Source organism: Ictalurus furcatus, chromosome 10 (assembly GCF_023375685.1).
Source record: "Ictalurus furcatus strain D&B chromosome 10, Billie_1.0, whole genome shotgun sequence".
NCBI classification, from domain to species: domain Eukaryota; kingdom Metazoa; phylum Chordata; class Actinopteri; order Siluriformes; family Ictaluridae; genus Ictalurus; species Ictalurus furcatus.
Genome location: NC_071264.1, coordinates 20,501,036 through 20,515,980, shown reverse-complemented (window position 1 = coordinate 20,515,980; position 14,945 = coordinate 20,501,036). Strand labels below are relative to the sequence as shown.

Genomic DNA, 14,945 nt, shown 5'->3' with positions numbered 1-14,945 from the left:
CCTGTCATATCACAGCAAACCAGTAACTCAGTAAATCCCAGGATGCACCACCAACTACAAACATGGCCGAAGAGGACTACACTTCCCCCACACACACACGCACACGTTCACCTTCTCCGGAGTTTTAATCACACACGTCTGTTACCAATCTCACACACACTCACTCCACAGTATACAGAGACTGTTAGAACACAATGTCTTTTCTCAAAGTACATGCTCAGCTGCTATTGTCTCTGTCATTACCAAGCCTCACTAAGTGTTGATATTCTGGTTTTGACTTTTACTCCATTGATCTCGATTCTCTGCCTTGCCAATTTTGACCCGTTTGCCTAATCGTATGACCCTTGCCTGTTTAACGTTGTGGATTTTTGCATTACCCTTTGGACTTGTTGTTTTTGGATTAAACGACCTAACCTGAACTGCCTCTGTCTGCACCTCCTTTACATGATAGAACCATGAAAATGTACTGTACTTTTTAAAATTAAATAAATATATTAATATTAATATAAATTAAATTACTAAAAATATTAAAGTAAATAAAAAGATCCAAACAGAACCAAAAAGTAAGATTCCAAATAGCAAATAAAAACAGAGATATCCAAAATGAATAAAAAAAAAACACTTCAAATAACACATCAAAATTTGTCAGTTTTTATTTCACCTCTAGAGGCCACTCTCGTACTGTACGATGACAGCAGACCCTTCTCAGCCTCTCCTGCAACTGACGCAACCGGGAAAAACTAATCGGTGTGGATTTTTACAGATAACCGTTAGTTCCAGCAGTCGTTCACAGTGCTGATTAATCGGCAAAACCCATCAATCGGTTGACCTCTAATGTGCACACACACTCGTTTGCATCAAGCTCTGATAAACTGAAAGCTTTTGCTACTGCTTATTGAACCATCGTCCGATTCTTAATCCAGTTCAATCATTTTGATTATATATATATATATATATATATATATATATATATATATATATATATATATATATATATATATATGTTTAGGAACAAAATTGGATAATAAAGTTAGAGTGTATAAGAAGTTTTCCTCATAACTCAATCATTAATGAAGGTATTTTGCTATTTAAAAAATCCTCACTGGCAGATCTGCAAGAGCAGGTGACATGCACATCTGCCTGAAAGAAAAACAGAATCTGCAGGGACTAAGCCTCACAGATGCTCTGATACTCTTTACAAAGAAAACCAGAGTGTCACCAACTTCTAAGAAGAAAAAGAAAAGCTTCTTTCAGGGGTGTGCAACAATATGAAGAAAACCTGAGGATGAGAATACGAGCCTGTTCCATAAACTCTGGATTTCTTGTAGTCATTTCTTAAGAGTCTTTTTTGGAATTACTTAAAGCTGCTGGATGTACGGAGTAGAAATTTCTGTATTTTGCTGCGAGACCTTTTAGCTGTACTCATGTTCGATGCATGTGAATCGAAGAGGGCTTTGATTGAAAGTGTATTGTGATTATGTCACATGGCACGTCTTGGCCCAAATCTGCGGAAAATCTGCAGTAATTTTGAAAAACTGCAAGCTCCTCTGAACAGTGTGGAGTTTGTTTGATTTTGCTTTAGTTTCCACGATCGCAAAATAGCCGAATTTTTGAGGGACTGGTTAGTGCACAACAATCAGATAATTAAAAAGGTACAGCCAATCTTATTTTGTGCCTGGGCCATGATGGTAAATTTTCTGCATTTATATAGCGCTTTTTTTTTTTTTAACCTTAGTGGTTAAAAAAAATGGTTTACACTGGTGCCTTCCAAAGCTTGCCATCAGGAGCAACGTGGGGTTCAGTATCTTGCCCAAGGACTCTTCGACATGTGGAGTCATGTGGGCCGGGAATTGAACCGCCAACCCTACAATTAGTGGAGAACCCGCTGTACCAAATGATCCACAGCGGTTGATGATGTTGGACATATCTGAGATGTTGTTGGATGTAGCTGGCATACAACGTACAAAACAACTAATTGACAAAATTCAATAATAAAAATGGTTAGCAATGAATTTCATTATCAGTTAGATGCACTGTGGTGTAAAGCATGCTGTGGTGCATGGTAAGTCACTTCACTTAAAGTAAATGGAAATGGCGGAGCACCTTACAGTATGGAAACGCTTTACATTACACCACACTGTTGGCCTCATGACATACAGTGCTGTGAAAAAGTATTTGCCCCATCCTGATTTCTTTTTTTGTGTATATCTCATATTAAATAGTTTTAGATCTTCAAACGGAACACAACATAAAACAAAGGCAACCTGAGTAAACACATAATACAGTTTTTATTTATTTATTAAAGAAAAACAAGCTGTCCAACACCTACCACCAATGTGAAATACTAATTGACCCCTTAAACTTAAAATCTGGTTGTGCCACCTTTAGCAGCAATAACTGCAACCAAACACTTCTGATAACAGGAGATCAGTCTTTCACTTATTTCTAGGACTAGGACTTACTCCTATGCTTTGGATTATTGTCTTTTTCACAGCATTGTAACTCAAGTAATATTCTGATCATTCTTCAGCATTTCTTAATATAGTAATGAAACCCAGGTAAAGATGAGAGCATGGTTATAAGAGAACTAAACACAGACAGGAAGTGAAGTTGGAGAACAGAGAACATACTGGTCCTAAGAATTTACTGGAGCCAGTCATGTGGATTTGCATAAAATGGAGATGATCTAAATTCAACTTGTCACTGAAATCACAGCTCAGTGTGGTGAACTAATACGGGAAATGAATAGGTGCCCATGTCTTACGGGGGTGTATACACAGTCAGTCAAACAAAAGGACAGCCGAAGGTCAAAGCAGGACGAGACATGCTGAGATCATGATCAGAGTGGACTGTCACTTATGGGAATACACTGATTCAGCCACTGATTCAGAAACACACCTCTACAGTATATATAGTAGCAAGGAAAATTATTCAACCCCCATTACAAATCAGGTTTATTGTCAAAATGTACAGACTTTCAGCTGTTTGCAATGAACAAATCAAACAAAAGCAATTGAAATAGTTCAACACAACGAATGCTTCAAATGGTTTCCTCAAATTCAACTGAAAATGCAATTTATAATGATTTCTCCAGTTTCAAAATTATTCAACCCCTTCAAGCAATTTTAGTACTTAGTAGAGCACCCTTTTACTGTTATGACCTACTGCAAATGAGATGCCTAGCCAGGCACCAGCTTTTGGCAGCGTTCCTGAGGAATCTTAACCCATTCCTCATGAGCAATGGCCTCCAGTTCAGTAATATTCTTGGGTTTGCGTGCTACAACCGCCTTCTTCAAATCTCACCAGAGATTTTCTATAGGGTTCAAGTCAGGTGACTGTGATGGGCCTGCAGAATCTTCCAGGACTTAGGGTTTGGGTTAGTTCTGCAACTAAGCCTTGGTGGAACTTGAGGTATGCTTGTCCTGTTGGAAGGTCCTATGACACCCAAGCTTCAGCTTCCTCACAGATGGCATGATTCTATATTTTCTCTTAGAATTTCCTGATACTTCAATGAATCCATCTTGGTTTCCACACGCTGCAGGTTTCCAGTGCCAGAGGATGCAAAGCAGCCCCAGAGCATCACCGAGCCACCACCATGCTTGACTGTGGATAGAGTGTTTCTTCATTCTTCTTCCTCCAGACATACTGCTGATCCATCATGCTGAAAAGTTCCAGTTTCGTTTCACTGCTCCACAGAACAGAATCCCAAAACGTCTGTGGCTTATTTATATGACTTGAGCCGACTTTTCTTGTGCTTTTGGGTCAGTAGTGGTGTACTTCTTGGAGTTCTGGCATGGAAACCTTCTGCGTTTAGTACGCGCCTTACTGTGCTCACTGAAACCTCAGTGCCTGTTGCCACCAAGTCTTGCTGCAGGTGTTTTGCATTCACTCGAGGGTTTTTCACACAAACACATTCAAAGCGCAATTGCTGCAGTATTGATCATTTGCTAGATTGTTGTTTGGCCAAGCTTCATTAAATCAAGTTTGTTGAATCCACAGGCTCAGACACACAGACACACACACATGTTCAGATCTATTATTTAAGCCCCTGTGCTCCTGCATGCACCTGACTATGATCAGGTGCCACTTTGAAATTTTATCCAGTGGGGAAAGAGTAAAAAAAAATTGCACGCACTGTACATGTGCAGAGTACATGCGTACTACAAGCCTCTCACACCTTGTTTCTCTGTACTTGGCCACAACGTTTTTTTTTTGGCAAAGCTTACACACAACGGTGTTCTGATGTTGGTCAGATGAAAAGAAATCAAACAACTGCCACCCTGATGAGCTGAAATTTTTATTCAAAATCTCCTCGGCAGGCGCTGAACTCATTTCCGCATGTGTTCGTGTGTTCCGATGTCACATGGCGATGGCGCAACCGAACCCCATAGATACGCAATTTGTTATTAGCTTTTGCTTGTCACTTGTAGCACACTCCTTTATCAAGGTATATAATAGGCTGTTTATGATCCAGGGATGGTGCACGCTTGAGGGTTGTTCATGTAACCAAACTTCATGTCTGTTTACATTTTATCGAGCGTTATACCAAACATTTTTTTCTACTGTTACCAATAAAGGTATACTGTCGAGAAATACCGATACCGTTTTATCGCCCAGTCCTACACTTCTCTTACCCTTTTGCTGTCTCTCTCACACACAAACATACACACACACACACACACACACACGACCTGCAATAGAGATCCTATTTTTGCTCATCAAATATGTATACACTAACACACAAACACATGCACACAAAGTAGAAGTGGGTGACTACACACCTCTGTTTGTTCTGCGGCAGGGCCTTTGAGTCCACAGCAAACATCTTCGACACGAACACGATGACCGGTGCCGATTCTTCACTTGCACACTCCAAGAACGCTGCAATGAAAAGGCGAGGTTTTACAACTCAGACATTGTGCATCTAATCAACAAATATGATGGCATGATACCAAACTGAATCTGAGGCTGTATCTCTGCAACACTTTGGCACATTCACACCAAACTTTGTGTGTGGCATTTACACCCCACCCTGACCACACCAGATCAATTTGGTGACAGCGCCACCTATAGGTCAAACATGATAAGCAATTAAATCATATAACAATTGATTGTATTTATTAGTTTTCAACCATTTTGATTAAAATCATATAGAAATGTCTAAAATCGCTCTTTTTTATAGCTGGTCTTGATGCTCCCTGCCACGCTTGTTTAGCTCCTCATTTAGCCTCTTTTGTGCTTGGCCCCTTAACTGCTGCTTGCAGCTATATTTATTATTATTATTATTATTATTATTATTATCATTACTATTATTGTGTTCTTTGTAAAGTTGTTATGAGAGAAGGCTTGCATAATAATTGCATTTTTTAATTTATTTATTAATTTTTAGTGCCCAATCCCAGGATTGTGGATTTGAGCATCAATCCTTGCACCAACCACAGCCATTGGGGGTGCACAGGCTAGTGTGCCATTTAGTATACCCTCAGTGCCAGTCCCAAGCCCAGATAAATGGGGAGGATTGCATCAGGAAGGGCATCCAGCATATAACCTTTGCCAAATCAATATGCAGACAATCGAAGGTGATCCACTTTGGTGAACCCTAACAGGAGCAGCCGAAAGAACAACATATTTAGTAGTAGTAGTAGTGGTAGTAGTTGTAGTAGCGTTAGTAGTATCAGTAGTAGTAGTGGTGGTATGAATTGTAGAAGTGGTAGTAGTAGTTGTAGCAGTAGTAGTAGCATTAGTAATATCAGTAGTAGTAGCATTAGTAGTATCAGTAGTAGTAGTGGTGGTATGAATTGTAGAAGTGGTAGTAGTAGTTGTAGCAGTAGTAGCAGCAGTAGTACTAGTAGTAATAGTGGTGGTGATTGTGGTGGTGGTGGTAGTAGTAGTGGTGATAGTAATAGTAGTAGCAGTAGTAATATTTGTAGTTGTAGTGGTAGTACTGGTAGTAGTATAAGTGGTGTCGGTAGTAGTGGTGATAGTAATAGTAGTAATAGTACTAGTAGTGGTGGTGGTATCACTAGCGGTAGTGGTGGTGGTAGTAATAGTAGTACGTGTAGTAGTAGTGGTAGCAGCAGCAGTAGTAGTAGTAATAGTAGTAGTGGAGGTGGTGGTAGTAGTATAAGTGGTGGCGGTAGTAGTGATGATAGTAGTAGTAATATTAGTAGTAGTCGTGATAGTAATAGTAATAGTAGCAGTAGTAGTTGTAATAGTGGTAGTGGTGGTGGTAGCAGTAATATAGTAGTTGTAGTAGAAGTGGTGGTGGTAATATTAGTAGTAAATCTGATTTAAACCAATTCAGTTAAATTCAACTAATCTTACAATTCGATACCAAGCCAGCTCTCTTTTTTCCACCCATTACAAAGGGAATCTTTTTTTCCATTTACTTTTTACTTAAAACCTCAGTCTTTTAGACACTAAATGAGCAAAATTACAGACCTATTCAAAGTGCAGCACCAATTTACAGCTACATGGAAGTGACAGTACCTGTATTTAGAAATGTTGTCAGGTTTCTTTTGGCACCCTGCATCTCTTCCTCACTTAGATAAACACTCTAGAAGCACATGCCACTATCATTTAACTTTTCATCCACCAAAGGCCTTTTACTGAGACATGGCAGTGGCGCTGATGCCTTCCAAAATAACACGCTTGACAGGAATATAAAAGTCTTCATAAAAGAAGAACATGACAGGGGGTCACTGGCACAGAGCTGATAAAAGCCCAGGGCCTAGAGTCTAATCACTGAGGGGATTTCTTTATACTGCACAGCGCACAAGCTGCACAGGCACACATGGCAAATTATTCAGACAGTGCAAAAACATTCAGGTGTGTTGCTGAACTTTCATACAAATGATCAGTCCAGGGTATAAAAATAAAAAATGGTAAAGGTAAATGCAGCATCCAGGCTCCTCTGATCAGGCAATATTACTGTTTGGGGAAATCAGAGCTAGGGGAAACTAAGCTTGTCTTTACATCAGACTCACATTCACACCATGAGTGATTAGTGCAGCTCTAAAACAAAAAAGCCTTTGCGAGGAGCCACTGGTAAAGACACAACATGAAAAATAAGAGCATGAGCAATAAAGGCTGTTCAGAATAAATAGCTTTCATGCATCTAATTCTGATAATAATTCTTTTTTTAAATGAAAGAGAGAAAAAAACATTCAAAACATTTAAAGAAAGTCTATTCACTGATTGGCATTTTTGGCTTTAGTTGTACCAGGTATACAACTCGATAAAGACACGACATTTAAATCTCCCACAATCCCCCTCTGTCCAGTCTATACAGGATTTCACAGAGTTTTTTTTTATTGTTGTGGCCAAAAAGGCTTGATTTCTATTTTTTTTTTTTTTGTGGAAAACTACATGAGTTGGTGAAATTGCAAGTGCATGAAATTGTCTTTCACAGTGATGTTTGCTGGTAAATGTTTTTGTACATTCAGTTCTTTTAGCTGTACTCATGATCGACACACGTGAATCGAAGAGGGCTTTAGCTGAATACGCGTCATAATGACTTCACGTGACGTGTCTTGGCCCAAATCTGTGGAAAAACTACGTTAATTTAGAAAAATTGAAAGCTCCTCCAAATACTGGAGTTTCCCTGATTTTGCGTTAATTTCTGCGATTGCAGACTGTCTTTCCCACACTCAACATCATTCTGAACCACAGTTATAAGGGATGTACAAATTTCTGCTCTTCAGATTTTTGCTGCACACAAAAAGTACTACAAACTTAAAGAAATTTTAGGCGTTGTTTAAATCTTATTTTTGAAGAAGAAAAAAGTTAGTATTTTCAGCAACATTGTATGATAAAAGATCCACATTAGACAATTAGGTAAGTGAAGGTCACAGAAAAATCTGCATTTCATTTGCATGCAGATTAAATTTTGCTAATGATTCCTCTTTTATAATAATGTTTGCAAGGTCTTTGTTAAGAACATGCACATTGAAACAGGAACATGAACAGGAACATTAGCTTTTGTAACTGTGAGGATGAGTTAAAGCTCAGTGAGGACGAGTCAGTTTAACCACACACAGGAAGGAGTATCACATACACCTATTACTCCGTTACTACTCAGTTATTACTCAATTATTACTCAGTTATTATTCTCTTGTATCAATTAGAGAGAGGGACTGATCTGGAGAGAAAGAATAGACTAGCTTAAAAGTACAACATTCTGAATTAACTAGTCAAAACAACTGTGCCTTTCTTTTACCTTTTCCTCTCTTTCTTTTAACCTGTCATTTTCTCTTTTTTTCTTTATCTCTCTTTCTATCAACCTCTGTCCTTTTCTTTTTGTAGTTCTTTTAACTTTTGCTTTTTCCTTTCTTTCTTCTAATCTCTGTCTTTCGGTCATCCTTTTTACTTCTTTCCCTCCATTCATCCTTCCGTCTTTCCAACCAGTCATTTTTTTTCTTTTGAGTGCTTTTAACTTGTTTTTTTCTTTCTTTCTTTCTACCTCTATGCTTTTCTTTCTTTCATCATATATATATTTTTCTTTAACCTATATTTTTCTTTCTTTCAATTTCTGCTGTTTTCTTTTTTCCTACCTATTTTCCTTGCTTCTTTTCTATCAGGGCCTACTGTATACTGTGTAATAGAACACACAGAGTGTTTATAAAGAGTGTAAATTCACTTGTATATCTCCACCCTGTGACTCAACAGCCACCCACTTAGTCACTTCTTCTCCCTCTGTCATTACAATAGATGCCATTATCTGTGCTCTGTATTTCAAATATTCACTTTCCTGTGTAACTAACTGTTCAGTTATCTAATCTAAATTCACATTTTTCCTCCTCCCATCTCTCCATCTGTCAGGGAATAAACTGACCCACATGTACTCCTCATCACCTCTCACTCACCTTTTTTCAGCTGCTGTGTTTTTTCATGCAGGGAGTCGAACCTGCGCAAGCCCACGCTCATCAGCTTCTCCACCTTCTCAGAGCTCACCTCGGTGGGAGCTGGCAACTTCTCACACACCATCGCTGAACCAAGTGGTTAAAAACCAATACACACTCGGCTATAAAGTCACATCCACACACCCACACACAATCCACTATCAGTGCAGCTGGGAATGAATGGTAAAGCTGGTGATGTGTAGAGCACAGAGCCCTTGTTGCTTGTGTAGGCCCTCAGTGTGTGAAGGTGTTAATTATACACCGTGTGGAAGGAACCTCCGTCGAGGCAGGTGCTGTAAGGTGCACCAAAAAACCATTCACCAGTCCGCTAGAAACTTCTGCTAATATGTCATCTCAACATTTCTGTACCTAATTCCAGTGCTTGCACCCCGTCCGTTTCCTAGAACAGCACCCATAGTGTTTTATTCCTCTACTCCTGCAGCAATTTTCCAAAGCGAACACTTTATTTATTAAAGTATGATATTTAAAGTGCACCTTTTATGGTTTTGAAACGTGCCTAATTTTGTTTTAAATGTCTCGTACAATAGATTTACATGCACCCAAGGTCAAAACACACTTTAACATGCTCATAATTTAAAACTGCAGCATTACCTTTTTCCCCCCAGAGTCACAAACGACTCGTTAAATGATCAGTTCTACAGGATTCATTCTAAACTCCTCCTTTCAGAGAGCATACTCTGCTCTGATTGGTCAGATTTCCCATTCTGTTGTGATTGGTCTACCGCTGTCAGCGTGTGTTGAAAAGGAAACGCCCACTACCATAACGAGTTTCAGCTCCGTCTGTTCGCGAGCACCCAATGAAGACCAGAGGTGGGGCTTTTGGTTACAAACCTACATAGGTTTGAACAGGAAGTATGTCTGGAATTACTAACGACTCGTTTCAGCTGTTCAGAATCGGTTCCTTCTTTTGGGAGTCAATAACTCTGTCGTGCACTTTTATTTTTTAAACCTTTTAGACTTTTTTACATTCACAAACAGCTCTATAACACACTACATGAAAGGTAATATTGGAAAAACCATAATAGGTGCACCTTAATACTTTTTAGCCATTTACAGTTTCTTTTACTGTTGTAGAACCACGAAGCAATAGTCCACAAGTCTCTACTTGCTCTAAGTACTTCTAATCTGTAATTTTCTTTCTTCCTTTTAACCTTTCTTTCAACATTCTTTATTTGTAAATTTCTTTCTTCCTTTTTTAATGTTTGTTTTTTAACTTTATTTTTTCTTAATTTCTTTCAAACCCCAAATTCTTTCATCCTTTGTTTTCTTGCTTTTTTTTTAATCCAAATCGGTTTCTCTTTCTTTCTTTCCTTCACTTTCCTTCTTTTCTTTTTCCTCCCTTTCGTTGTCTTTTCTTTCTTTCATTCAAAAGATTATTAATGATGGAATAAAGACAGTTAGCTGTGATGGTGCTATGGAAAAGGATACAGAGTACCGCTCGAGACAGAGGCAACCACTGACTGCAGATGGCGCTCAGTAGAACTTTTGGGTCAGAGTGACGAAGGTCACGGGCCATGACCTTTAACCCCAATGAGGTCACCATCTTCTCCACCTTCTCTTTGTCTCTATGGTAAAATAGTATTTACAGAAGTAATGGTTACTGCCGGGATTGGCAAATATTAACAGCAATTAACATTCAGTCAAAAGACAAACTATGCAGTGACATTTATACCCCACCAAATAATTCATTATTATCCTAACAGCCAGAGTTTCAAATTTATTTGTCATGTGCACAAAATGTCAGGGCAAGTTGTGAGGGTCAGGTACTCTACAGCAGTGCAATACAAAAATATACATAATAAGATGAGGGGGAAGCAGAAAAAGAAAGTTTTTAAAAATACAATAAATATAAATATAATAAATATAATTTTTATATTTGCAGAACATTTGGCATACTGATGTTAGGCTTACTGATGTCCTAACTGTAGACACTAGAATATATGTTACAGATGCACACACATATACATGTGAAAAAATAAGTACACCCCATGGAAATTGTTGGCTTTTTTGACATATTTGTACAAGCAAACATTTGATCATCTTTGAAACAGGGCCTATCAATAAAGTTGATATACTTGAACAAAACCACAAGAAAAATTAGCTTTTCAATCATTTATTCAACAGAAATATCAACAGATGTGATATTCGTTTGTGGAAAAAGTAAGTATACCCTTGGCCTAGTATTGCGTAGATAGTATTGCCCCCTTTAGCTAGTATTGTCCACCAGGCTTGATGGAATTTTTGACCGCTCTTGCATGCAATATTCTTTCAGTTGGAAGATGTTTGAGGGTTTTCTTGCATGTACTGCCTGTTTCAAATCCCTCCACAACATTTCAATGGGATTCAAATCTGGGCTCTGACTAGGCCATCCCATAACCCTCCATTTCTTCTTTTTGATCCATTCCTTGGTGGATTTGCTAGTGTGCTTAGCATCATTATCCTGTTGAAAGGTCAACTTTTGGTTCAACTTCAACTTTAGGACAGATGATCTTACATTATCTTCAAGCACTCTTTGATATTATGCAGAATTCATAGTTGAATCAATGAATGCAATCTGTCCAGTCCCTGAGGAAGTGAAGCAACCCCAAACCATAACATTTCCACCACTATGCTTCACAGGTGGTACGAGGTGCTTGAAAAGCTGTCTTTGGTCTGTGGCAAACACGTCTGCTGTTACTGCAGAAAAACAACTCTATATTTGATTCGTCTGTCCAGAGCACATTATTCCAAAAGTCCTGGTCTTTGGCAAACTGTAGTCTTAGAAAGCCTTTTTCCTGGCATGCCTCCCATGCAGGTCAAATTTATTTTCTGATTGTAGAAGCACTTACTTTGACACCAACAGTTGCAGGACTAACTAACAGATCCTTTTATGAAATTTTGGGGTTCTTGGAGACTTCTTTTTGCATCAGACGGTCTGCTCTTGGGCTGAATTTGCTGGAACGGCCAGTCCTAGACAAATTGGCAGTCATTTGAAATCTGTGCCACTTGTAGATTATTTTCCTTACAGTGAAATGATGTATTTAAAATAATTTGGAGATCTTTTTAAATCCCTTGCCAGACTCATAGGCAACCACAACCTTTATTTTCTGAAGGCCTTATAGAACTCTTTAGATCTTGGCATGATGACACCACACACCTCAATAACAAAGGGAACACCAGACACTAGATATGTGAGAGGTATAAATACGACAGGGTCCACCTGCACTCCCTAAGCAGGCTCCAATAACTGGCACCCAATCTTGAACACCTGATTCTAATTTTATGGTTCTGAAGATGTGATAAATGTAGGGGTGTACTTACTTGTTCCATGTGGCTGATTTGTTTTTTTGTTCATTTAAATTGTGAAAATTACTACAAAATGTATACTATATATATATATATATATATATATATATATATATATATATATATATATATATATATAATTCAAGATAGACACATAGATAAATAAAAATGAATAAAAAATAATTAATAATTAAATAATTGAAGTAGTAGGACAAGCTATCTCTCTCTCTCTAACGTCTGACGTCTCTAATCACGTGCATACTTGGTTCGGATTGCATGTAAGAAAAAGAAAGATAAAGAATTGCATAACTGAAGATTTTCAGCAAGTTGATGAGCTTAAAGTAAATACATAAACACCTCATTTGAGGTTTGCAGATTTAATAAAATACTGGGTTTTGGCTTGTTACCTTCTGATGACCACGGCATCATATAAACTCCAGATATTGTCCAGGACCAGCTGGACAAAAAGCGGCTTTTTTCCTTTAGCCTGGAGGGAAAGAGACAGAAAGGCACAAACATCACCAGATCATCACCTGAGGCCAAGCAACGGCATCCGACAAATTGTCAATAAGTCTGAATCAGCCACCTCTCTATTTCATCCATTTCTCGGCTGATGTGTATTAAAGCATGCGTCAATTAAAGAGATCAGAGACATCCATTTATATGCTGCAAGATCATCCAAAAAAAAAAAAACTTAATTATTGTGACACTACAAATTTCATTCAAATGTTAAGCCATGTGTGCTGCTAATACTGCTGCATTTCAAACAAAACTAAATGTTCCTACTTGATTTTTCTGACCACAAGACCTTCAAGTGACCACAGCTAAAAAAAAAATTAAGAAAATGGCCAAATTTGAGAAACTGGATGAACAGCTCTGCTTGTTAATTAGTATCCAATGGTGTTACACACCTGTTTATACAAACTTAAATAGCATAATTGTGCATTGAAATAAATTTGCTGCAATTAGGATTTATAATAGTGTTTACCACAATGCTGTTAAATTCACTAAACTGATAGGAGAGAAGCTGTTGATCCATTTTCTATAACAGCAGTGCCAGCTGTAACTCAATGCCTTACTTTTATAATATTTTACATTATATTTAACATGCACTTATTCTAATGGCATCATTTCTATAGTAACTGTTAATTCACAATAATTGTTTGTCAGATGTTCCACATAATCCAAGAATATAATCCAGTCATAAATAATGAATGGGTTAAATATCCATCCATTTTCCTTATTGCGTATCCTACACAGGGTTGCGGGGAGCCCGAAGCCTATCCCAGGGAACTTAGGGGACAAGGCGGGGGACACCCTGGACGGGCTGCCAACCCATTGCAGGGCACAATCACACACCCACTCAAACTCCCATTCACACACTATGGACAATTTGGATATACCAATCAGCCTACAACGCATGTCTTTGGAGTGAGGGAGGAAACCAGAGTACGCGGAGGAAACTCATATAGCACATATAGGGCATTCAAACCCCCAACCCCAGAGGTCTGAGGTGACCTTGCTAACCCCTAAGCCACTGTACCCCCAATGCAAGGAGTCATAGGTGTCAGAGCTTGCTAACAGTCAGTGCTTCTATTTGTAACACCATTTTCATGTAAAATAATTTTACTGCCTTTCCCTCAAAACAGAAAAAAAATATGGCCTGGTCATTCTGCAATTTTTCAAACTGTCCAGTTTGGATGAGCCTGTGCCCACTATGGCATCAGATTTTTGTTCTGTAAAGTGGAACACATTGCGGAACTCATGTCTTGTGTGTTCTGAGATGCTTTTCTGCTCACCACAGTTGTAAAGAGTGACTGAGTCACTGTAAGCTTCCTGTAAGCTCGAACCAGCCTGCTCATCCACCTCTGACCTTGCTCATCAACAAGGCATTTCCTCTGTAAACCCTCCTCCAACTGCTGCAGTTCTATAATGCAAATTCAGCTTTAAATTTGGCTTTCTGAGGCTCAATAAGGTCAGAGTCCCTTGCTGTCTGGAGACAAAATGCCTTAAAACAGCTGCCAAAGTGCTTAGAATCAATGTGCTCTCTAGAGGTCATACACTCTATCAGCATAATGACAGAGAAAACGACATGTGTCCGTCAGAGCAGAATGATCACACTGATCGATTGGTCTGGGAGAAAATGACAGCAGACTGATTAGTCTTGGAGATCATTCTGTTCTGTGTGTGTTCACAAATCATCGAATAAAGACTCACTCACTTATCCGGATTGCAGGAATTTAAGAAAGTAGTTTAAACTTGTAATAAGGATCGCTCTTAAGGCCAGTCATTTCCTTATCACCTACATTTATTCAAAATTAATACAACGTTTAAAAAAAAATGCAACTTGTCATGTTACTCAGAAAACCACAAACCCAAGTCTGGAAGACTTTCCCATGTTGCAGCGGACACTGGAGATTCCTTCTAAAATACTAAAACATCACACAGAATTTTCACCATACCAATGATTATACAGGTGCATCTCAAAAATTTTGAATGTCATGGAAAAGTTTGGTATTTTTTTGCCGTAATTTAATTCAAAAAGTGGAACTTTCATATATTCTAGATTCATTACACATCAAGCCTTTTCCCGTTTTAATCTTGATGATTACGGCTTACAGATCATGGAAATCAACATACATGTTTCCTGCATTTCACTGGCTATGTACTTGCACAGTAGTCTGCACAATGACAATAAAGTTGAATTGAATCTAATCGGTTTATGTGGTGCGTCCTCCA

At 38.4% G+C, this 14,945-nt stretch overlaps 1 protein-coding gene across 11 annotated transcripts in view; it reads right to left on the bottom strand.

Annotated features, from left to right (window-relative positions):
- efl1 (elongation factor like GTPase 1) overlaps window positions 1–14,945 on the bottom strand; it is a 154,576-nt gene that overhangs the window by 120,621 nt on the left and 19,010 nt on the right. For all 11 annotated transcript variants that reach the window (XM_053635532.1, XM_053635530.1, XM_053635535.1 and 8 more), the window contains 4 exons: window positions 12,614–12,693; window positions 10,350–10,486; window positions 8,865–8,987; window positions 4,782–4,881 (listed from right to left, as the gene is read on the bottom strand). In XM_053635532.1, coding sequence (XP_053491507.1) covers window positions 4,782–4,881; window positions 8,865–8,987; window positions 10,350–10,486; window positions 12,614–12,693 — 440 coding nt within the window. The remainder of the gene's footprint in view (window positions 1–4,781; window positions 4,882–8,864; window positions 8,988–10,349; window positions 10,487–12,613; window positions 12,694–14,945) is intronic.